The sequence below is a fragment of the Neophocaena asiaeorientalis genome, unplaced genomic scaffold (genome assembly GCF_003031525.2).
Source record: "Neophocaena asiaeorientalis asiaeorientalis breed wild unplaced genomic scaffold, Neophocaena_asiaeorientalis_V1.1 scaffold1, whole genome shotgun sequence".
NCBI lineage: Eukaryota > Metazoa > Chordata > Mammalia > Artiodactyla > Phocoenidae > Neophocaena > Neophocaena asiaeorientalis.
The window spans coordinates 3,109,916-3,131,017 of record NW_020171981.1 but is presented as its reverse complement, the minus strand read 5'-3'; the positions used below and the strand labels follow the sequence as shown (position 1 = coordinate 3,131,017).

Here is a 21,102-nt window from a genome sequence, read left to right as displayed (position 1 = left end):
CGCCCCCCCGGGCAGCGCCCGGCCAGGGTGAGCGCCTCGGGGGCCAGCGGGGTCGGAGGCAGGGGCAGGGGTCCGGGCAGGCCTCGCCCCGGTGGGTGGGACCGGGCCACCAACTCCCTGCGTTCCTTGAGCTGTGTGCGCCCTGCGCTTGGGGACCGATCCCCTTCGGAGTGGAGAGTGAGTGAGAAGCTGGAGAGATGTAGGTGAGGGCGGCAGGCTCATGGCTGAGAGCTTTTCCAGGGGTGCCGGATTACAACCCTCAGTCTGCTGGTGGCCTCCAGTGGGCTCAAGCCTCTTGGTTTATAGGTGGTGGAAGGATGGAAGGGACCAGGGTTGTCTGAAGAGATGCCAGGACATGGAATCCTGCAGAGTTTGGGCTGGCAGTGACCCTGAGTCAGAACCATGCAGGGGTACCCTAATGAAGCAGGAGGGGCACCACTCTGCCGTCTCCCTGGTAGGGGACCTGGGTGCAGAGACACACAAGGGTTTTCAAGCGAGCCAAGGAGACTGAGGTGGCAGAATGGGCCCCAGCAGGTAATGAGTGATCTCAGGGTGAGGACTGACAGGGCTGGAGAGGGGGGTGGGGACAGCGTTTCTGATGTCTGGGATCGACCAAGCTGGTAGGGCGTGAGTCACAGTGGGCGCCATGCCCAGCATGAAAGCTGCACTCCCTGCAGTGACCTCTTTATGCTTCTGGGGGAGGGGAGGAGCAGGACTCCTGGGTTCTAGTTCCTGGTGTTGCCAACCCACCACGAGTCCAGTTCTGTCTAATTTGTGGCCCTGGGGTCACCTGCCCTTCTCCCACCATCAGTTGTATTTCTAGATGTCTCTTTCTTTCCTGACATGAGAGTGGGAGTGTTTGGAAATAGATCTGGGCCTGGGAGCATTAATCAGTGATTTCCCTATGTCTTCTGAGCCTCTCGCTCTCCTTCCCCTTGTCTCTGTGCCTACCTCAGACAGCAGAGTTGGGGATGTGTGTGAACTGTACCTCTTCCTAATCTAATCACCTTCCATTGCTGCTCCCTTCTCTGTTTCTGCCTCTGTCACCTCCCTCCCCTTCAAGACGAGAGCAAGACCCAGTATTGTCCCAGATTGGAGGGGAGGAGAGGAGAGGAAACATGCATGTATAACAGAATGAAGGACTGAGGTTAAAACTAAGGAAGAGCTTCCCACAGGAGAGCGGCGAAATCTGGCCACTGATGGGGGCCTCAGTGTCTCCTCTTCAGGCAGGGGTGTGGTAGCTGTGGTGGGGGATTACCACACTGACATTCTCAGGAACCTCGTTGGCAGGGATGGGGGAAGGAGCAGTGAAAGGAAGGAATAGAGGAAAGGAAGAGGTAGAGCTTAGGGAGGGGGCACCAGTGGTGCCTGGGTGAGGAGAGGACCTGAGAGAGAAAGGCATGCCCACTGCCCTGGATTACAGGCCCCTCCTCCAACCGCCCCAACCGCCCCCGGGAGTGGCACCCCCAGGCAGCTGGCAGCTCCAGTCAGGATGTGTGCTGGGGGAAAGGTGGGGGACGTGCGGGGACCTGTCCCAGCCACTTCTCATCACTGGGGCAGCTGGTGGCTTAAACCTTAATCCAGGACACCAGCAAAACAATAGGCCCTGTGAACAGCCTCAGCCCAGAGCCCGGGTGGAGGGCATGCAGGGGAGGCACCCCACACTGGGGAAGAGCAGGGGTTTTGGTAGGAGGGAGCAGTGGAGGGTCCCCTGAGGCCCTCTTCCCTCCCTGATCAGTTCCTTGCCAGGTCTGTAGAGATAGGAAATCCAGGGGAATTCAGACCTCAGCAGAATTCCCAGAGAATTTTCTCCTCTGGGGCTCCTCAGACCTCCATGGGGGTGTGGGGCTCAGTGGGAGAGTCCAGACTATAGCCACAAGTGGAAGGAGCTGAGGGGCCATCACTCGGCCTCCTGCCCGATGCCAGAATCCCAGCTAAGTCCTCCTAAGGCCTCCTGGATGGGGGTTGTCCAGCTTTTGCTTGGACCCTTGTGAGGACAGAGAACTCACAGCCTCATCCGGGTAGCTTTGCAGAAGTATGGGATTATAGAGTGGTCTCCCTGGCCCAGAGCTTCACTCGGCCTCCTCGTATCTTCCACCTGGCTGTGTCCTCTGGGACCGTACCAAGTAAGCCTATTGCCTCTGCTACGTTTTTCTTTAATCTACTGAGATTTGAGGATATCCCCTCCCCAAACCTCCCGCCCCATGCAGCCCAGCCTCCCACCCCACGCAGAAATCCCTAGCTTAGGGCTGGGCACAAGACCTGCTCTTTCTGCCGGATGTGTGAGCAGGAGGGTGGATGCAGGGACTTCTCAGTACCAGTACATTTGAGTGGCGGATTCGAGCTGGGGAAGCCAGGGGAACTTCGTAGTGAAGTGGGAGCCCCTCATCCCGAAACCGATGGGCTTCTTCCCTCTGCACCCAGCCGCACCTGTCTTCCCGCAGCTGAAGGCTCCTGCCTGGTGCCAAGGAGGAATGAGGGGGTGAGGACTGTTGAGGGTGGGGGAGGGGCTTCTTGCCCTTTGAGGGGTTTGGGTTAGGGGCACCAGGTAGGTTAGGCTGCCCGAGATCAGGGGTTAAAGAGCCCCCGAGGGAGCCCTCCTGGCTTTTCACTAGGCAGCCTGTCCGTGGCTCCCATGTCCTCCAGTCTGCCGTCTGCCTCCCTGTGTACCCATCTCTCTGACACCCTCCTGTCACCCACTTTCCCTCTCTGTGTCCGAGCAGGGCACTTGAAGGGAGCCCCCTCTCAGGCACCATCCTCCTCTTCTCCCTCTTGCCTCAGAAACAGACCCGTGTGCCCCCAAACCCTTGTCTTCAGACACCCTCTGCCCTGTCATCTTGGGGAGTCCCAAGTATTCCGGTGCGGCGGCCAGAGGGCAGCGGGGTGTCTCCCCGCCCCCCGGCCCCTGGTTCTCCACTCAGTTCCGGTGAACCAGCCAGGCCTCTGGGCTGGGCTCCGAGCCTCAGTCCCTTCAGTGGACTCGCTGATGTCCAGTCCACTCCCTTGTGGTTCATCGTCCCCCACCCGTTCCTGCTGCTGCTCCTGAAGGATGCACGTGTGTGTCAGTCTCTCTGCACCCGTGTGTGCTGTGTGCGTGTGTCTACCTGAGTGAGCGTGTCTGTGCACCTTTGCACCTGAGTGTGCTTGTCTGGGTGTTTGTGATGTGTCCTGTCTGCGTGAGTGTGTATGGATGGGTCTGTGTCTGCATAGGTGTGCGTGTGTGCATGTGTGAGATGGGGCAGCAGGCGGGAATGAGCTCAGACAGCGGCAGACGCTTCCCAGGCAGGAAGGCTGTGTGTCCAGAGTCAGTGAACGTTGGCCGAACTGAATTGAATGGACACGTGGCTCGCTGCACTCTTATTACCCTGCTCACAAAGGTGTTGTGAGGGGATTGAGGAAAGAAAGAAGGAAGAAGCTGTTGGGCTGATGAGGGGGGAAGGGAAGGAGGAAGGGGAGAGCAGGGGGTCAGTCAGGGCACAAGAGGGTCTGTGCACCTGGCAGCCCCCCAGGTCCTCTGGGCTGCAGGAGGCAGTGTGCAGACTGGCGTCTCACCCTGGCTCCCTGTGCTCCCACAGCTGCCACTGGGCCCAAGAGATGGGTGCTTTCCCGGGCGCCCCCTCCCCTGGCAGGGCCCGAGGACACTGCGGCTGCACAAAAGCCTCCAGGACGGCTTTGGCTTCACCCTGCGCCACTTCATCGTGTACCCGCCTGAGTCCGCTGTACACTGTAGCCTGAAGGTACACGTCCTGTGCCCCTGCCGGCCTGGCCTGAGGGAGCTTTCAGGGGGGATTCCTTTGTGCTGTCCCCTCTCCGGTGCTTCTGTGGCCTGGACAGGAGGGTCACTGAGAGGCAGGGGCAGCCCTGGCTGGGTCATTTGTGTGGGGTGATCGTAGACAAGCCCCCTCCCGCTCTGGGCTCAGTCTTCTCAGGAGAAGGGGCTGTGGCTGGCTTGGGGCAAGGAGCTAGAGGTGGGGGAGCCGGGATGCCCCCCCCCCCCGACTCTCAGCCTCTGGGAGGTGAACAGCTTCTCAGAGAGATGGGCTTCCGGGGACCCCTTGTCCACTGGCCACTTCTGAGCTGGGTTAGTTGCCTCTACCTAGCCTGAGCTCTCCGGGAGTCTGTCCTCCGGGACCCCTCCCAGAGCGCCCCAGGCCCATGCTGGCCTCAGATTTGGGCCTGGAAAGAGCCCTGGGCTGGGCTGGAGACCTGGGTTCCAGTCCTGGTACAACTCCTAACTCACTGTGAATCTTGGGTGGTCTCACCCTCTCTGGGCAGCATTTCTCCTGCCATCTCCTGAGGGCATTGATCTATTTGACCCCTGAGGGCCCTTCCAACCCTAATATGAACGTCAAGTTCTGAGTCCAGGAACCAGGGCTACTCACCCTAAGCCACGGTGTGGGCTGGGGGTGGGGGTCCGTGACAGGAAGACATGAGGGGGGCCTAGGCAGGAACTAGGGCTCCCAAGGAGGGGCCAGCTCCCTTCCCCCACCTCTCTCCCAGCAGGAGGGGAGAAAGATTTATTCTGGAGTCCGTGAACCTGTTTCTCCCCTCCCCCAGAGCTGGGACCGGCCTGCACAGCTGTTGGGGGACTCTCCCTTGGGGAGCTTAGTCCCACCTGCCAGAGAACCAAGGCATTGGATTTCTCTGCCTGTGTCTGTGTGCCTGCACGTGTCTCTTTGTATGCACACGTGCGTGCATGGTATGCTAGTCATGTACGTGCATGCGTGTATATCTAGACACGTGTCTGTGTATACGCTTCGTGTGTACATGTTGCTGTGCAGCTCTCACACCTGTCTCTGAGTCTGGGGCCCCTGCATAAACTCTTCGCACTGGCTGTAAGTGGGGGCTGATGGTGTGTGGGAGGGGCCCTGCCTCACCCCTTATGCCCAAGGACACCAGCCTCCCAATTCCCTGGAACCTCCCTCCAGTCCTTCTAGCCCTCCTTCTCCAGAATGTCCCTCCTTCCTGGCCCTTCCACCTTCTCTCAGGGAGCCCTGCTGAGGGTGACCCTGCAGACACAGCCTGAGTGGTCTAGACTGGGTGGTGGACCTGTCTCAGAGAGACCTCGCTCACATGGGGGGCTGGAAGACCCTGGGGCAGGGCAAGCCAGGGACGGGCTCCATCCCTTTCCAGAGCATGCCCAGGACTGGGAGCCCACAGGGAGCTCACCCATCTCAATGCACCCACCTGCCTCTGCGACCCACTCACTGTGCTGGCAGCTCACATCAGCGGGCACACTTCCCGCACGGGAGGGCAGGGCCAGAGGGACTGCTCTCCAGCAGAGCCCAGCAGCCTTCCTGTCCTGGCTGGGATGCCTAGGAGTCCTGGGTTCCGGCACTGGCTCCTCTGTTGTCTCTGAGTGGCCTTGGACAAGTCACACCCTGTCATCTGTGGAATGGATGATCTGTACAGAGGATTAGACAAGATGACCCCAAAGGTCCTGTCCAACTCGAACATGCCACACCCTGCTGGCCTGTCCTGTCTCTCTCACTTCCTCCTGCCCTTGTTCCTGATTCCTCCCCAGATGCAGTGCCCTGCCCCGCCCCCTCACTCACCAGGATGACCCCAGAGGCCTCCCTAGTGGGTCTCCTCGACTCCATTTCTTAGCCCTGCACCTAGACGCCAGAAGTATTTTCACATCTGCTCTCTCCCACTCAAGAACCTTCACTGGCTCCCTCTTTCTCTCCTTTCAAAGCTGAAAGCTTTAGTCTGGCTCCTGTCACTTGCTGGTGTTGACACTCCTTCTGCTTCAGCTCAGTTGATCCAGTCCTGTTTCTGCCACCAAGTGCCAGCACCCTCCACTCACCTCGCCCAGAATGCCTTCTCCCAGCCGGCCTCAAACTTGCCTTAGAACCCCCTCCCACAGGGGCTCTAATCAGGCCTTCCCTCCCCATGCTCTAAGAGCTGATAGCCACTGTTTGCACTTGTCATGCCTGCTTATCTGTGTCTGCCTGGGTCCTGTCTGTGTGTGAGTGTGTTTGGCCCCTCCCCCATTGGGCTTCGAGCTCCCCAAGGGAAGGGGTCGTGGGTCCCCCATTGGATTGGGGCCTTTCGGACGGCTGAGATGCTGGTGCAGAAGGATCGGCAGGCGTGAGAGAGGGCTCCTGTTACCCGGGGACGCTGCCTGGGACTTGACCTCCCTGTGGACACCCCTCCCACCCCCTCTGGCTGCTGGGCTAGTTGAAAGATGATAAGAGGGGAGGCAGCTGGGTGGGGGAGCTTGAAGGGGCCCTCCCAGGTGGAGCTGGGCCTCCCCCTGTGCTGCCGAGGGCCCACACCCACCTCTGTTCCCTGCAGGAGGAAGAGAATGGAGGCCGAGGAGGAGGTGAGGAGTGGCAGGGGGCTGGGCTCCAGGGGCTGGGGCTGAGCTGGGACTGGTCCTCCCGCTGGTGTCTCTGCCTCTCCCCCAGGCCAGCCTGGATTCTGCTGCGCCCCCCACCCTTGCCTGATGCCCCTGCCTTGGCTCTTCCCTGTGTGTCCGCTCGAAACCTCTGCTCACTCTCTTTGTCCTCCCTTTCTTTTCTCGCAGTTGTCTTCCTCTGGGCCTGTCCATTGCGCGCTGGGGGTGGCGTTCTGGGGAGCAGATAGGTTTCTAAGCCCTGGCCCCTGCCCTGGAGTTACTCCCAGCCTAGATGGAGGCAGAGGCAGGGCCTGCAGGACCCTCGGGGCGGGAGGTAGTGCACCGCTGATCAAGGGCTATCTTTGGGGATAGAGACACTGGGGTTCTCGGGGCATAACGGGGGCCCTGAGGTCTTTCTCTTTTCAGATGTGAGCCTAACTCCCCTGGCTGTCACCCTTGCTCTCCCAAACGGCTCCTTACTGGAACCCAGGCTTCCCGGGGTATTCAACACAGAACCCCTTGAACAGGCAGACTTCCTTCTCTGCCACTTGGGCCTTTGCTGGGCAGCCGTGGGGCCACTCTCTTCCCGAATCCCCATTGGAGGAACCAGCTGACCTAGAGCAGGCCCGTTTCTCTGGTGGAGACAGTTAGCAGTTAGCAGCAGAGGAGTATTGCTGGGGTGTAACGTGATGTCATGAAGGGCCGAGTGCCAGTCCCGGGATCCTTAGGGCTCTGCTTGGAGTCCCCTGACCCTGGGGGAGGGAGTGGGGTGGGAGGTGCAGGTGCTGGGTCTCTGTGAGCCTCAGGGTCTTGCTTGGCTCTCCTTGGGTCTGGGTGTGGACACTCTGTGTGTGTGTGGGTTTTCCTCCCTGCTGTGTATCTTCAGGACTTTCATGGCACCCTTCCTTTGTCTTGTGACTTGTGTGTGTGTGCGCGCGTGTGCGTGTCTGTCTGTCTGCCACTCTAGACTGTGAGCTCGGGAAGGGCAAGGGCCAGGTCTGTCCATCCTCTGTAGTCTACTTTCTAGCACAGTGCTGGGACGCAGGAGCCATTTAAGGAGTGACTCCGTGTGTTTTCGTTTTCCCAGCAGTGTGTTGTCTTGTCTGATCCTGTGCATCCGTGTCCCTGTGGATGTGTGGGTCTGTGTTTGTGTCCGTGTGAGTGTGATCACTGAGTGTGTGTCCGCTGTGTGTGTAGCTGTGCATGGGTGTGACCTTCAGCAGCCACCCCCAGCTAACCTGGCTGATGCTCACCAGGACCCTCCCCCCGGCACCGCCTGGAGCCCATGGACACCATCTTTGTCAAGAATGTGAAGGATGATGGCCCTGCCCATAGGGCGGGGCTTCGAACAGGTGAGCTGTCCCAGTTACATGGCTTATCGCACAGCTCTGGGTCTCTTCTCCCTACCCTCTGGTTAGGATGGAATTTCGGGATCCAGGTGTTGGGGAGGCTCCTGTCCCCCACTGTCATCCATACATGGTACAGGGGTTCTCAGGTAGGGCCATTGACACCCTTTGGCCTGCTCACCTGTGGCCCTGTCCCTGGTCCCCAGGAGACCGGCTGGTGAAGGTGAATGGGGAGAGCGTCATCGGGAAGACCTACTCCCAGGTCATAGCTCTGATCCAGAATAGGTGAGCGCCCCTGCCTCCCTTCTCCCACGAGAGCCCCCAGCCCACTCACAAGTCCCTACTCACCCCACCCCCTTGGCCCTGGTGGTGCCCTGGCGACCAGGATCCCTGTTCTCCCAGACCCTGTTGCCTCAGCCTGGCCTGACCCCCTGCCCTGTCTCTGTAGCGATGATACCCTGGAGCTCTCCATCATGCCCAAGGACGAGGACATCCTCCAGCTGGTGAGTCCTGCCCTGCTGTCTGAGGTGGAGGACCCTGGGTGCTGGGGGCAGGATGCAGCCCTTCTCCTTGGGCCTCCCTCCTGCATCGGGCCCTCTGGGAGGCGGAGGAGTGAGTGTGGGGGCAGCACCAGCCCGGCATTGCCCAACTGGGGATGCCAGGCCCGTCCCCGGGCTGGGGCTGCTGGTTGCTTCAATCGGGGCTGTGCTGGGGGAGGGGGAGGCACTGGCCTTGGCCGGCAGGATTCCTGCCAGGGTGTCCGGAAGGAGCGTGGCCCAGTGGGCCCTGCCAGACTGGCACGTTCCTGTGGCTCCCGTGAGACACCTGTTCCCTACACCACTCCCTGCCTGGCCTCGAGTGAGCGTGTCTCCTATAGATGTGTCCACACACACACACACACACACATACACACACAGGCACACACACAGTACCCCACTTTCGTGTGCTCCCATTCACACTGCATACCATGGACCACCCAATACATAAGCAGAGAACACTAGATACACAGCCGCACACAGCCCACCCTTCAACTAGCACACCGTACACTGCAGTATGTGATAACGCACACCACCTGCCAGACACACCATACCAGGCACTTACCACGATACATACCACCCCTCAGTGCTACACACAGGCACCCACTACCCCACACCCACGACCACAAACGTCACAGCGCACCGCACACTCCTCAGCATCTCAGATCCGCACAGCACAACACCGCAGTGTGTCCCACCACACACACCCGGACTTCTCCTCCCCACAGCACGGACACTTACGACGTCACAGATGTCTGCTGTCGTCACAACACGTATGCCCACAGGCGTGGCGCAGCCTGCTCCATCCCAGCACAGGCGCGTGCGCTCACGGGTGTCACAGCAACCCGGACTTCCACAGTCACAATGCGAGTGCAAATGCCCTTCCCTTCACAGCTAGCACTCGGCGTTCACCCACCGCTCACAGAGCAGGCACCACAGACGCTGCGCGCGGCGGACCCCGCCCTCACACGTGTACGCGCTTATGCCACGCGCTCCGTGCACATCACACACGCACACTCACACACACGTGCTGTCTCTCTCTGTCTCGCCCCCAGCTCTGACCCCAAGTCCAGAGCAATCCTCTCTGCCCAGTGTCCAGTTTCCTGGTCTCTTGGGTGCCAGCCAGATGCCAACTTGCTTGCCCCCGAGGTCACTGCCCCCCGCCCCAGACGGCCTAGGGCCAAGCCTGGGAAGTCCTGGGAGCCGTAGTGCTGGCTTCTGCCCTGAATGTGCTCTCACAGTCACCGTAATCACAATGCCATGCTTGGCCCCGTGCCCCTCGGGAACCTCCAGCCCGTGACCTCGATTGTCCCCTTGCCCTTCCTGGGGAGGGGGATTGGGGGCCCAGAGGGGTGGGCTGCTCTCCCCTGGTCTCCAGGGCCCTGCCCGTACGCCCTCAGGCGGTGTGCTGGGGGGGATGGGGTGTGACAGGGCGGGACCTGGGGCGTTGCTCTCTCCAGCCGGAGGGGGGCAGGGTGGGACAGCAGCCTTGAGCTCTGCTGCCCAGGCTCGGGCGGGCAGGCAGACCCAGATGTCAGCATCTGGGGGCCTCTGCTGGCCCCCCTCTCTCTGGCTGGCCAGAGGGTGGGGCCCAGGCATTCCTGTGGTTGGGAGCCAATGCTGGAGGCCAATGGGGCCGCGGCAGCCGCTGACGCCACCGCCGACGCGGCGAGGCCCCTCCACACCCATCTTCCCCTCCCTCCTCCTCCCGCCAGCGAGAGAGCCGGTGGGGGCCCGAGGGCAGCCGCGGGGAGGGCAGCCTGGGGGGACGGAGGCCAGGGCCGGCACAGTGGTCAGTGGGGTTTAGCGGGGGGCGAGGGGAGGGTGGAGGCGGGCCGGGATGCTGCCGCCACTGCCGTGATGTGGGGAGTCCGGGGAGCCGGCAGGATGGCAGGAGGGAGAGGTACGTGAGTGTTCCCGGCCGGCCGGCGGCTGGCCGACCGGCGTGTGGGTCCGAAGGGGGCTGACTGAGTAGGGGTGTGGTTTAGCTCGTCCTCATCACATGATGTGTGTGCCTGGGACTGGAGGTGTAGTTGTTTGTCTGTGTGTATGTCTCATTGTGTTTCTCTATGTGTGTGTGAGTGTGTCTCTGGGTGTGTATTTTCCTGTGTCTCCTTGTGATGTGTGTGTATGTGTGTTTGGTTTCACCCTCCCTCTTGGATACTTCACCCTGAGATAGGCCCCCCGGGCAGCCCATCATGGGCCAGGCTAGGCCAGGGCCACAAGGCTGCTGTCCCTGGGGGCCGCCTCCTTTTTTGGCTGGGCCTGGGCGCCGGCCGCCGGCCCCCGGCCCCCGGCCCTGTCACCCCTCAGCAATGCAGCGTCAGCCTCAGCTCCCAGCGCCAAATTCCAGGCCTGGGGTGCCAGAAGGTGGCCCAAGGCCCCTTAGCCAGTCTGGCCCCTCCCCCAAGCCTGGCCCAGAGAAGCAAGTTCCTCCTCAGCCCAGTGGCCCAGGGGCCAGGCCCTCAGCTTCCCGTCCAGGGGATGGAGGGACAGCTGGGCTCTCCCAGCCCCTGCCCACCCCCAGCCCACTCCACCCTGGACACACCCCTTAGGCCGCTTCCTCCCCTGTCATCTGCCACCTTGACTGGTCTCTGGTAGGGTTTCCCAGCTCCACCCGAGGGTCTGTGGGCACCATTGGACGTAAGAAAGCAGGGAGGCAGCTGAGGCCAGCATCGGGGGAGGACCCCAGAAAACAGATGTTGGAATGTTTGTGGCTAAAGGCAGTCCTTGTCATAAGTCTTAGAAAAATCCTGGCTCTTTCTCAAGTGGGTGTGTGAGAGAGAGAGAGAGAGAGAGAGAGTGTGTGTGTGTGTGTGTGTGTGTTTGTGTATGTGTATGTTCCTGTTCAGCCCTGCTTCCCTGCTTCTGTGTCCCTGGCCAGGCCTACTCCCAGGACGCCTACCTGAAGGGGAACAAGCCGTATTCTGGAGAGGCCCGGAGCATCCCAGAGCCACCCCCAATCTGCTACCCCCGAAAGACCTACGCCCCGCCGGCCCGGGTCTCTACCTGGGCCACTATGGTGCCTGAGCCGCTCTCAGCACTGCCCAGTGACCCCCGGAGTCCTGCTGCCTGGAGTGACCCGGGGCCCCGCATCCCGTCTACTGCCCACTCCCATCCGGACAACCCTTCCTTGGGGATGAGCCAGCCCCGCCCCAGCCCTGGTGCCTTCCCCCGCCTCCCCTCGGAGCCCCGGACGCTTCGTGCCTTCCCGGAGCCTGGCAGCCGGGCGCCCCCCAGCAGACTGGAGTGCCAGCAGGCCTTGTCACACTGGCTGTCGAACCAAGTACCCCGCAGGGCGGGGGAGAGACGGTGCCCCACCATGCCCCCCCGGGCCCGCAGTGCCTCCCAGGACCGGCTGGAGGATGTGACTGCCCACCGCCCGTGGCCCTGCTCCACCTCCCAGGGTGCCTTGAGCCAGCTGGGCCAGGAGGGCTGGCACCGCGCTCGCTCAGACGACTACCTGAGCCGGGCCACCCGCTCAGCCGAGGCGCTTGGGCCAGGGGCACTGGTGTCACCCCGCTTCGAGCGCTGTGGCTGGGCTTCCCAGCGTCCGTCTGCCCGCACCCCTGCCTGCCCACCCAGGGACCTGCCCGGGCCCCAGGCCCCACCCCCGCCTGGCCTGCAGGGCCTGGATGACGCTGGGTATATCGGATACCGGAGCTATAGCCCATCATTCCAGCGCCGGACTGGACTTCTGCATGCCCTCTCCTTCCGGGACTCGCCCTTTGGGGGGCTGCCCACCTTCAACTTGGCCCAGTCCCCTGCACCATTCCCACCGGAGGCCTCTGAACCACCAAGAGTTGTCCGACCAGAACCCAGCACCAGAGCCTTGGAGCCTCCTGCCGAGGATCGCCGTGACGAAGTGGTCCTGAGGCAGAAGCCTCCAACAGGCCGCAAGGTCCAGCTGCCCCCTTCCAGACAGATGAACCTTGGGTTTGGTGACGAGTCCCCAGAGCCAGAGGCCAGTGGGCGAGGGGAACGCCTGGGCAGAAAGGTGGCCCCTTTGGCCACTACTGACGACTCTCTGGCTTCCATTCCCTTCATCGGTGAGTGACGGTGCAGGTGGCTGTCTTGGGAGACTTGGTTTTCTGTGCCCTGTTGGACTTTACCCACCTGCCATCATGGGCAAAACTCTGGGTTGGGTGCTGATGGGATCAACCCATTTCTGTGTCCATCCGTCTGTCCATCCAACTGTCCATTCTTGCATTCCTCCATCCATCCTTCTGTCTCCCTTCCGTCATCCCGTCATCCTTCCTCCCATTCATTGACCCTTCCAGCCTTCTTCCCATCCACCTTTACTTCCCCCTCCCTTCTCCCTCCCTTCCTTCTCTCCTTCCCTCCCTCCTCCTCCCTCTTTCCTTCCATTGTTCCTTCCTTTCACCTGTCCTTCCATCCTTTCATTCTTTCTTTTCCATCCTTCCTTTGTTCCTTTCACCCTTTGTTCTTTCTGTCCACCCTCCATCCCTCCATCCATCCAACACATATTTGTGTCAGGCACTGTGCTAGGCTCCGTGCTCTCCTGGAGTGTGTGATCCAACCATGGGAACAGATGATCAGACAAGAACGATCCAGTTGAATGGGTGTGTGATAGGAGTACAGGGAGCTCTAGGAGGCAGAGAAGGGATAGACCGGGGCATGGTGGCCAAGGAGAGAATCTTGGAGAAAAAGGAAATTTCGGCTAAGACTTGAAGGAGTTAGTCAGGGTAAGAATGTTCAGGGAGAGAGACTAGAATATGCAAAGACCCCGAAGTGAGAGGTAGGATGCCCTTCCAGGTCATCGGAACAGGTCTGGAGGGGCCTTGTCAGTCACTGGGGAGTTGGGATTTCATTCTGAGAGCAGAGGGAATGCTGAAAATTTGCTGCCTTTAGAATAGATGTTGGGTAAGGGAGAGGCAAGAAAGTGGAGGAGTCAGTGATTCCCAGGTTTCTGGCCTTACGGGAGGGTGGAGCTTCACCTCCATATTGGGAAAGAGAGGGAGCTAGGCAGGAAGAGGTTTCGGCTGAATAAGAGGTGCTCATGGAGGGAGCAGAATGAACCGGGCTGGGTCTAGGGGCTTGGGAGGAAGACTGGGGTGCAGGAGCCCAGAGATGGTAACTGGGGCTGAGAGTGGTGAGCTCACCCTAGGGCAGCCATGGGAGTGGCAGAGAAGCAGCCCCGGCCAGGAGAGGAGGCACAGCCCTGGCCCCCCCAGCCAGCCTTCAGTCTAACAGGGCAGACGCAGCCTACTGTCTCAGTAAGCTCCCAGTCTGAGGGCGGGAGGTAAAGTCTTTAGTTTCAGGGTCCTTCCAGTCTTGCAGGGGGGATGTGGCAGCCACCTTCAAGGAGCCCCCAGCTGATGGGGGAGATGGTCCTTATCCTCAAGAAGCTCCCAGTCTGATGGGGGAGACACCAGCCATGGCTTCAGAGAGGCCTGCCTCCCGGCCAGGACTAAGAGAGACGGCTCGACCCCACTCCTGGGTGCCCTCAGTGTGATGGAGGAGGCAGAGGCTGAGCCTCTGTGACCACAGTGGGAGGTGACCCGTGGTGGGTCAGCTCCCTCGGCAGTGGGCATGCTGCCAGCAGGGCCCTGGAGGGCTTCTGGAGCCTTGGGGATGTGGTCCCGGCCCGGATGGGAGGCTGGGGCCGGGGGGACAGACAGGTTCAGCCTTCTGATAGCTTCACCCACCGCTCCCTCCGCTCTCGTAGATGAGCCCACCAGCCCCAGCATTGACCTCCAAGCCAAGCACGTCCCTGCTTCTGCTGTGGTCTCCAGCGCCATGAACTCAGCCCCTGTCCTGGGCACCAGCCCCTCCTCCCCAACCTTCACCTTTGCCCTCGGCCGCCATTACTCCCAGGACTGCAGTGAGTGCTGCCTGCACCCCCAGCCCCACCCTCTCCCTTGCTGCCTGGTCCCAGGGGTGCCCGCTGCCTGATGTCTGGCCTCTTCTGACTGGCTTCTGCTCCTCCTGGGGACCCACGGGGAGAGTCCCCTCTTGGCCCTGCCCGGACAGGAGGGATCTGGGGAAGCCCCCGCCTGCTGCCCCGCTGACCCTGGGCCCCTGTGGGCGGCTTCACAGGCAGCATCAAGGCCGGCCGGCGCTCCTCCTACCTGCTGGCCATCACCACCGAACGCTCCAAGTCCTGCGACGACGGGCTCAACACCTTCCGGGATGAGGGCCGGGCTCTGCGGTGAGGCTGGGGGCTATGGAGGGGCTCTTGGCCCTGGGGTCGTCTACACACCGGGGCAGCCTGCTTCCCCCCGGAGGGCCTTTGAGCCTTGGGGCTTGTGGGAGGTCCTGGCTGTGCCTCCCACAGCCCTCATCCTCTGTCCTCACCCCCCAGGCGCCTGCCGAACCGCGTACCCAGCCTGCGTGTGCTCCGAAGCTTCTTCACTGATGGGGTGAGTGGCATGTGTGTGTGGGTGAGGGTGTCGGAGGTCTGGGGAGGGGCCCAGGGGCCCACCCCTCAGCTGTGGAGTCCAGCCTTGGCAGAGGGACCCGGCCTGTGACTCCTGCAACCCGAAATGGGCCCCTCCGGCTCCCATCTCCTTCCGGCCTCGGCTGTCCCCACACTCACCTCGTGTCGGCCATGTGACCCACCCTCTCTGTGGGCTCAGTCATCACCTAAAGACACCGTGAGCCTTCCTTCCCAAGGCCTTTGCACTGTCCTTCCAGCCGCCGCTCCCCCATCTCCCGTCTAGAAGGCCCTTTCCACGGCCCACATGCCACATGACTCACTTTTTCACTTTCTTTAGATTTTTTTAGGCCTTCTGTGAAATTTCAGCCTTGATGCCTGATATTTCATGCCTCCCCTCACCACTCCGCTCTTCTCCTAGCACTTCTCATGTTACACAATTTGTGCGTCCATCTCCTTTCTTGCCTGTCTCCCCAGCTTGAATGTAAGCTCCATGAGGGCAGGGATTTCATTCGTCTTGTTCACTGTTTGACCCCTCTGCATACCTAAAACAGTGCCTACACAGTGGAGGCACTGGGTCAGTATTTGCATGGTGTCTTCAGGGGACAGGGGACACCCTGGAAAGGCGGGGGACACACAGGGTTGAGAGTGATGGAGAGGCTGAAATTTCCAGCCTCAGGACCTGGCTGTGCCGAGCCTTAGTTGTGGCCCGCGGGGTCTTCGTTGCCTCGTGCGGGATCTTTAGTTGCAGCATGCGGGATCTAGTGCCCTGACCAGGGATCGAACGCAGGCCCCCTGCGTTGGGAGAGCAGAGTCTTAACCACTGGACCACCAGGGAAGTCCCGACACAGAATCAGTTCTGAAATGACCTTAAATCTTTTTGATTATGGATGGGTTGGAAAAGGCATATTGATTTCAAATGTCACCTGGCTTATTCCTTATCACGTCCTCTGCTTACTTAACTATCCCTTGACCTGTCACCTCTACTGCTGGAGTCCTGCTGACACTATCACTTCCTCTGTTTAACTCCTTGTGGACACAATCACTTCCTCTGCTTCCTTAGTTCCTTCAAGTCTATAAAGGTAAGCGTGGTGAGGCATGTGGCCTGCAGTTCATAGCCTTTCCTCCTTTCTGGCTTCCCCGTCACATATGTCTCATGACCTCAACACAGATGGGTCAGAGAGGGTAAGCAAGGCCCATGAGGCCACACAGCACAGCAGAGCGTAGCACAGGCAGATGCCAGGCCCTTGTGGCTGCAAATGGTCCATGGGGTTTCTGAGATGCTGGCACTGTGGGAGCCACCCTAAATTGCCCTCTGTCGTCCCTCTGCAGTCCTTGGATAGCTGGGGCACTTCCGAAGATGCTGACGCTCCTTCCAAGCGACACTCAACCTCTGACCTCTCGGACGCAACCTTCAGCGACATCAGGAGAGAAGGCTGGTTGTATTATAAGCAGGTCCTCACCAAGAAGGGGAAGGTAAGATGGCTGGAGGAATGAGCTGGAGGTGGATGGAAGCTGGCTCCAGCAGAACTCCCAGCTCTTCCTACACCCACCCTCTGGAGCTAAGGAGAGCCAGCTGAGGCTGCAGCCTGAGGGGTAGAGGTTAGATGCTAGGAAGAACTTCCTGGGGGTCCTAAAGAACTCATGAAAAAGAGTTAACCAAAGAGGTGGTCTTTGCTGTGGGGTGGCTCTCATCCAGTTGTGCTTGGAATTCTGACAGAACCATCAGATCACCCCCAAAATGACCACTGGGGCTCATGGAAAATGAGAGAGCAAGGCCAGCGTGATTCTTTTAGGGGAGCTGAAGCCCCAAAAGAAAGCAGAGGTTAGCCTTTTCAAGGCCAGCAAAGGTTCTAGTCTTCATCCTAAGGGCAACTAAAAGCCCCTGGGGCCTCTTCCACTGGGCTTCCTGGGGAGTGAATTAAGAGAGGGCCAGAGGGAGGCAAGGAGACCAGTTCGGGCCGCCACAGAGATCCAGGTGAGAGATGAAGGGGGCTTGGGCCTGAGGCCGGGAGATAAGCAGGATCCCAAGGGGAGAAGGCGGGGCCCCTTGGTCCATGGAGTACAATCCCAGGTTCCAGGCAGCAAAAGAGGGAGGAGGAGGCCGCCCGACTGCTGTCACCCGAGTGGCCCAGGCAGAGCGGAGCAGAGTGGTTAGCATGAGCCTGGGCCTGGCTCCTCACTGTGCCACGAGCTGCTGGGGGAGCTTGTTTGGCTCACCTACCAGTTTCCTCGTATGTAAATGGAGCAAATGATAATCACTAGCTCATACACCCTTGCTGAGGATTAAATGAGATGATCTAAGCAAAAAGAACTCACCCAGTGCCTGGCGCCTGGGAGCAGCTATCCTGCTTAATGCTATTATTTGAATTTTCCACCCTGCCTTCTGAGGGCCTTGTACCTGAAAAGAACATAAGCTTTGAAGTCAGACAGCCTTGGAATTCCTGCCCAGCCACTTATCAAGCATAAGGCTTCGGGCAACCCCCTTAACGTCTGAGCCTCACTTCTCTCATCTGTAAGATGGGGACAGTGTGGTTCTACTCCAAGGGCCAGTGTGAGGGTGAAGTGAGAAGTGTAGTCCAGGCAGGAGCGGCACTCACGTGTGCCCTCGTCCAGCCCGCAGACAATGATGAACAGCCTACCCTGCTCCAGTTCTCTGTTGAGGTTCCGGGGATTCAGTGGTGAGGGAGCCAGGCCAGTCCTGCCCTGCTGGGGTTCCTGCTGGGCAGAGAAAGCATTTGTTGCTTACCAGTTGCCAGTGCTTGACTGCTGTGATGGGGGAGTTCAGGGGAGCGGCATATAGTAGCGTATGACCCTGACCTCAGCAGGGTGGGAGGGGTTGTCTGGAAGGCTGTGAAGGGTGTCCACACAAAGGAGGGAGGTGGGGGTGTGGTCTGACAGGGGAGAAGCCCTCCTGCACAGCTAGGAGAAGGGTGGCAGGGGGTGCTGGGCAGCTGGGAGCCAGGGCAAGAGATGGAAGCCGGGTGGGGTGTTGGGCGCCTGGGCGCGGGTGCATCGCTCAGGGTGAGCCTTTGCAGGCATTTAAGTGTGGGGTGTGGGAGGTGTGAGCCCAGGAGGTAAGTGTTGCATCTGTGACAGGAGGAGACAAGGCCACTGCTGCTGTCCAGGTGAGCGAGGGGAGTGGGACCAAGGGGAGGGGACACCTTAGAGAGATTCAGGGGTAAGGAAAGCCTGGGCGGGCTGAGGGCTGGGAGGTGAGGGAGGATGGAGGAGGTTCCTGGGGTCCCAGCTTGGGCTGTGGGGTCAGAGAGTAGTGGGACCCTTCCCAGAGCCACAGGGCACCGGAGGGGTAGGTTTGGGGAGAGGAAGCCAAGAGGTTCCTTTGGGGCCTATGGAGTCCGAGGGCCCTGGCGCACACTTCTGCGGAGGTGTCCTGGCAACAGAGGCTCTGAGGGTGTGGCATTGGGAGGGAGGTCCACCTGGGGAGGGCATTCGTCCATCAGAGAGGACACAAGCACCTACAGCCATGGGCGCGGGAACACTGAGGGAGAAAGCAAGAGACAGCCGGGCCTCGGGAGGAAGTGGGGGACGGAGACCAAGGAGGAGGAGCCAGGTGTGGACGAAGACTTCCAGCCCGAGACTTGAGCCCTTCGGAGGGCCTGGTGACAACTGCTGACTTCTGCCTGCCACATAGCCTGCCCCCAGCTCTGGGTGGCCTCTGGCAGCCCAGCCGCAGTGTCTCCTGGGCAGGGAGAGGACCTGGCCCCTTCCTGCTCACTGGCCGGTTCTGAAGGAGGGGGCTTTCCACTCCCATCTGGTCTCTCGGTCTGTCCAGGGTCCTGATCGCCAGCCAGATGTTGTCTGCTTCAGCAAGTCCAGCCTCTCCCCGCCCCCAGCTCCCAGTCTCTTTTGGCGACCACTGACTGTCAGGCGGAGGAGGGCGTGGGTGGGTATGACCCATCTCTGCAGCCACAGACCCAGCATTTGAGCTGGATGCAACTTGGAGACCAGCTGGCTCACCTCTCGTTTTTACCAGTAGGGCATTCTGATGCTAGGGGAGGGGGCCTGACTTATCCAAGGTCACCTAGCTGGTTCAGTCTCAAAGGGGCACCCTTGTCACCATCTCACTCTGACACTAAACTTCTCCTGGAGGGCCCTACTGCCTCCTGCTCTGAACGTCCCCGCCTGGGTCCAGCAGGTATGTGATGATGGGCAGGATTCATGGCCGGATGTGGCTGTGTTCACCTGCCAGCCATGAAGCCTCCTCATCTGGTTTGCTCTGAAGATAGACGCTTGGGCTGGGTGTGGAGTCGTAGGTGGGCCATGAGCCAGAGGAAAGGAGCCCTTGATCTGAGGGGGGAGATGGAACCCCCACCTGCAGGGTGTTCCAAGGCCGATTAATTCATTTATTCAGTAAATATTGATGAGCACTTACCCTGTGCCAGCATGGCTCTAGGCCCAGGAGTATGGAGGTGAGAGGGCAGACAAGCTCCCTGCGCCAGGAGCTTTCTCTGTACTGGAGAAAGCCACCCACAGCCAGTAACCTGAGACTACAGTGGGCACTCAGGGAATATGAACAGGGTGATGTGATTGCCTTTAAGTTGGGAGGAAGCCGGGAGCTGCCGTTAGGGGAAAAATGCTTAGAGGCGGCCTCGCTGAGGAGGTGATGTTGATGACCTTGAGCTCAGACCTTAAGGGCGAGAAGGAAGCAGCCACGTGGAGAAGCAAGAGAAGGGGCTCTGGGCAGAAGGAATAGCACGTGCAGAGGCCCCGGGAAAGGAAAGGCTTGGCTTGTTCACTGGAAAAGCCCCCTGTGTCTCGACATCGTGAGAAAGAAAGAGGGATGGGTTAGGAGAGGCAGGGACCAGATCACAGAAGAGCTTAGATTCGATTCCAAGGGCAATGGGAAGCCATGAGAGGGCACTAAGCAGGGGAGAGACAGGACTTCGTTTACATTTTCAAATGGTCACTGCAGCTGCTGCGTGGAGGAGAGGTTGCAGGAAGGAGAGTGGAGCCTGGGATTGGTTTGTGCAGTGGTCCAGGCAAGAGGTGTCGATGGTGTGGGCAAGGTGGTGGCAGGAAAGATGGAGACAGGTGGTATTTTGGAAGCAGAACAGTTGTGATTTCCTGACGGGTTGGATGTCAGGGGTGAAGAATGAGGAGTCGTCAAGGGCAGCTCCCAAGTTTCTGGGCAACTGGGTGGATTTACTGAGCTGGAAAAGATGGAGGTGGGGGTGGAGAACAGGTTTGATGGGGAAAATCAAGGGCCCCCATAGTGAGCAAGCAGCACCTGTAGTGCCCGTGGGGCATGCAAATGGAGACACTGAGCACACAGTTGGAGGTACCGGAGTGTGGCTCAGGGGAGATGCTGGGCCAGGGGTACATCTGGGCATCACCATCAGCAGACAGACAGGATTTAAAGCCATGGGTGTGGATGGCATCATGCGGGAGGCATGCAGGAGGAGGAGGGCCCAGGACAAAGTTCTGGAGCTCCCCTTCCTTTAGGGCAGGGACTGTCAGCCTCAGCACTGTTGACATTTTGGACCAGATGATTCTTTGCTGTGGGGCTGTCCTGGGCATCCGACATGTTTAGCAGCATCCTTGGCCTCTACCCACTAGATGCCATAGCATTTCCCCAGGTGCGACAACTGAAAATGTCTTCAGACAAATGTCCCCTGGCGGCTCTTCGCCCTGGTTGAGAACCGCTGGTGTAGAGGATGTTGGGTGGAGGGGACCAGAGAAGGAGCCAGCGGAGTTAGGAGGAAAACCACGAACCGTAGGGTCCTGGGTGCCAAGAGAGAGTTTGGAGGGGGAAGAAGTGACCGCTAGCTGGGTCATATGCCACCAAGAGGCTAAGCAAAGGGCTGAGAAGTGCCCAGACACTGCCACTGGCTTTGGCAACATGGCGGCTGGGTGACCTGGCGAGCAGCTTCCCAGGAAGGGGATACTGAGTGGAGTCTTGAGTGAGAGGCAGAGAAGCGGGGAGAGCAAGTGTGGTTGACAACGTTTGACTAGCTTTGCCGGGAGGGAAGCAGTATGTGGACCAGGAATGGCTTAGGAGGATTTTATGTAAGGTGGGTCATGTTTGGTGGGGGGCCCGATTGCCCTCTGGAGCCCCCTGCTGCTTCTCTGGGGCATTGCCAACGGCAGAGGAGCGGTAAAGAGAAGGCTGGGGACCCTCTGCGGGGACTGAGAACGATGGGTACGGGTGTCCAGGCCGGTGAGGGGCTGAGAGACTTGGGGGACTGTGGGCAGGAGGCTGCCCCAGGTGCCGGCGGGAGTGGAGCAGAGGGCTCCCGGCGGCCAGTGGGGTGGGGTCCCCACTGTTGTCCACTGTCTGCAGCGCCTAGGGCCCCCTTGGGCTCTGGCGGCGGGGAGGAGGGCAGGCCTGGCTTCTCACCCCCTCCCCCTCCCCTCTCTCCCCCTCTCCCCGTGTCTCCCTGCAGAAAGCGGGCGGCGGCCTGCGCCAGTGGAAGCGGGTGTACGCCGCGCTGCGGGCGCGCTCGCTCTCGCTGAGCAAGG

General features: G+C 60.1%; 1 protein-coding gene across 1 annotated transcript in view; it reads left to right on the top strand.

The window, feature by feature from the left end:
* The window catches only part of ARHGAP23 (Rho GTPase activating protein 23), a 70,341-nt gene that overhangs the window by 21,147 nt on the left and 28,092 nt on the right, over positions 1-21,102 (top strand). Inside the window, exons 2-12 of the mRNA XM_024745965.1 lie at positions 3,576-3,737; positions 6,298-6,325; positions 7,597-7,692; positions 7,893-7,971; positions 8,135-8,189; positions 11,107-12,271; positions 13,912-14,067; positions 14,283-14,394; positions 14,548-14,605; positions 15,952-16,095; positions 21,027-21,102. The exon at positions 21,027-21,102 is cut by the window's right edge and continues 212 nt beyond it. Coding sequence (XP_024601733.1) covers positions 3,576-3,737; positions 6,298-6,325; positions 7,597-7,692; positions 7,893-7,971; positions 8,135-8,189; positions 11,107-12,271; positions 13,912-14,067; positions 14,283-14,394; positions 14,548-14,605; positions 15,952-16,095; positions 21,027-21,102 — 2,131 coding nt within the window. The remainder of the gene's footprint in view (positions 1-3,575; positions 3,738-6,297; positions 6,326-7,596; positions 7,693-7,892; positions 7,972-8,134; positions 8,190-11,106; positions 12,272-13,911; positions 14,068-14,282; positions 14,395-14,547; positions 14,606-15,951; positions 16,096-21,026) is intronic.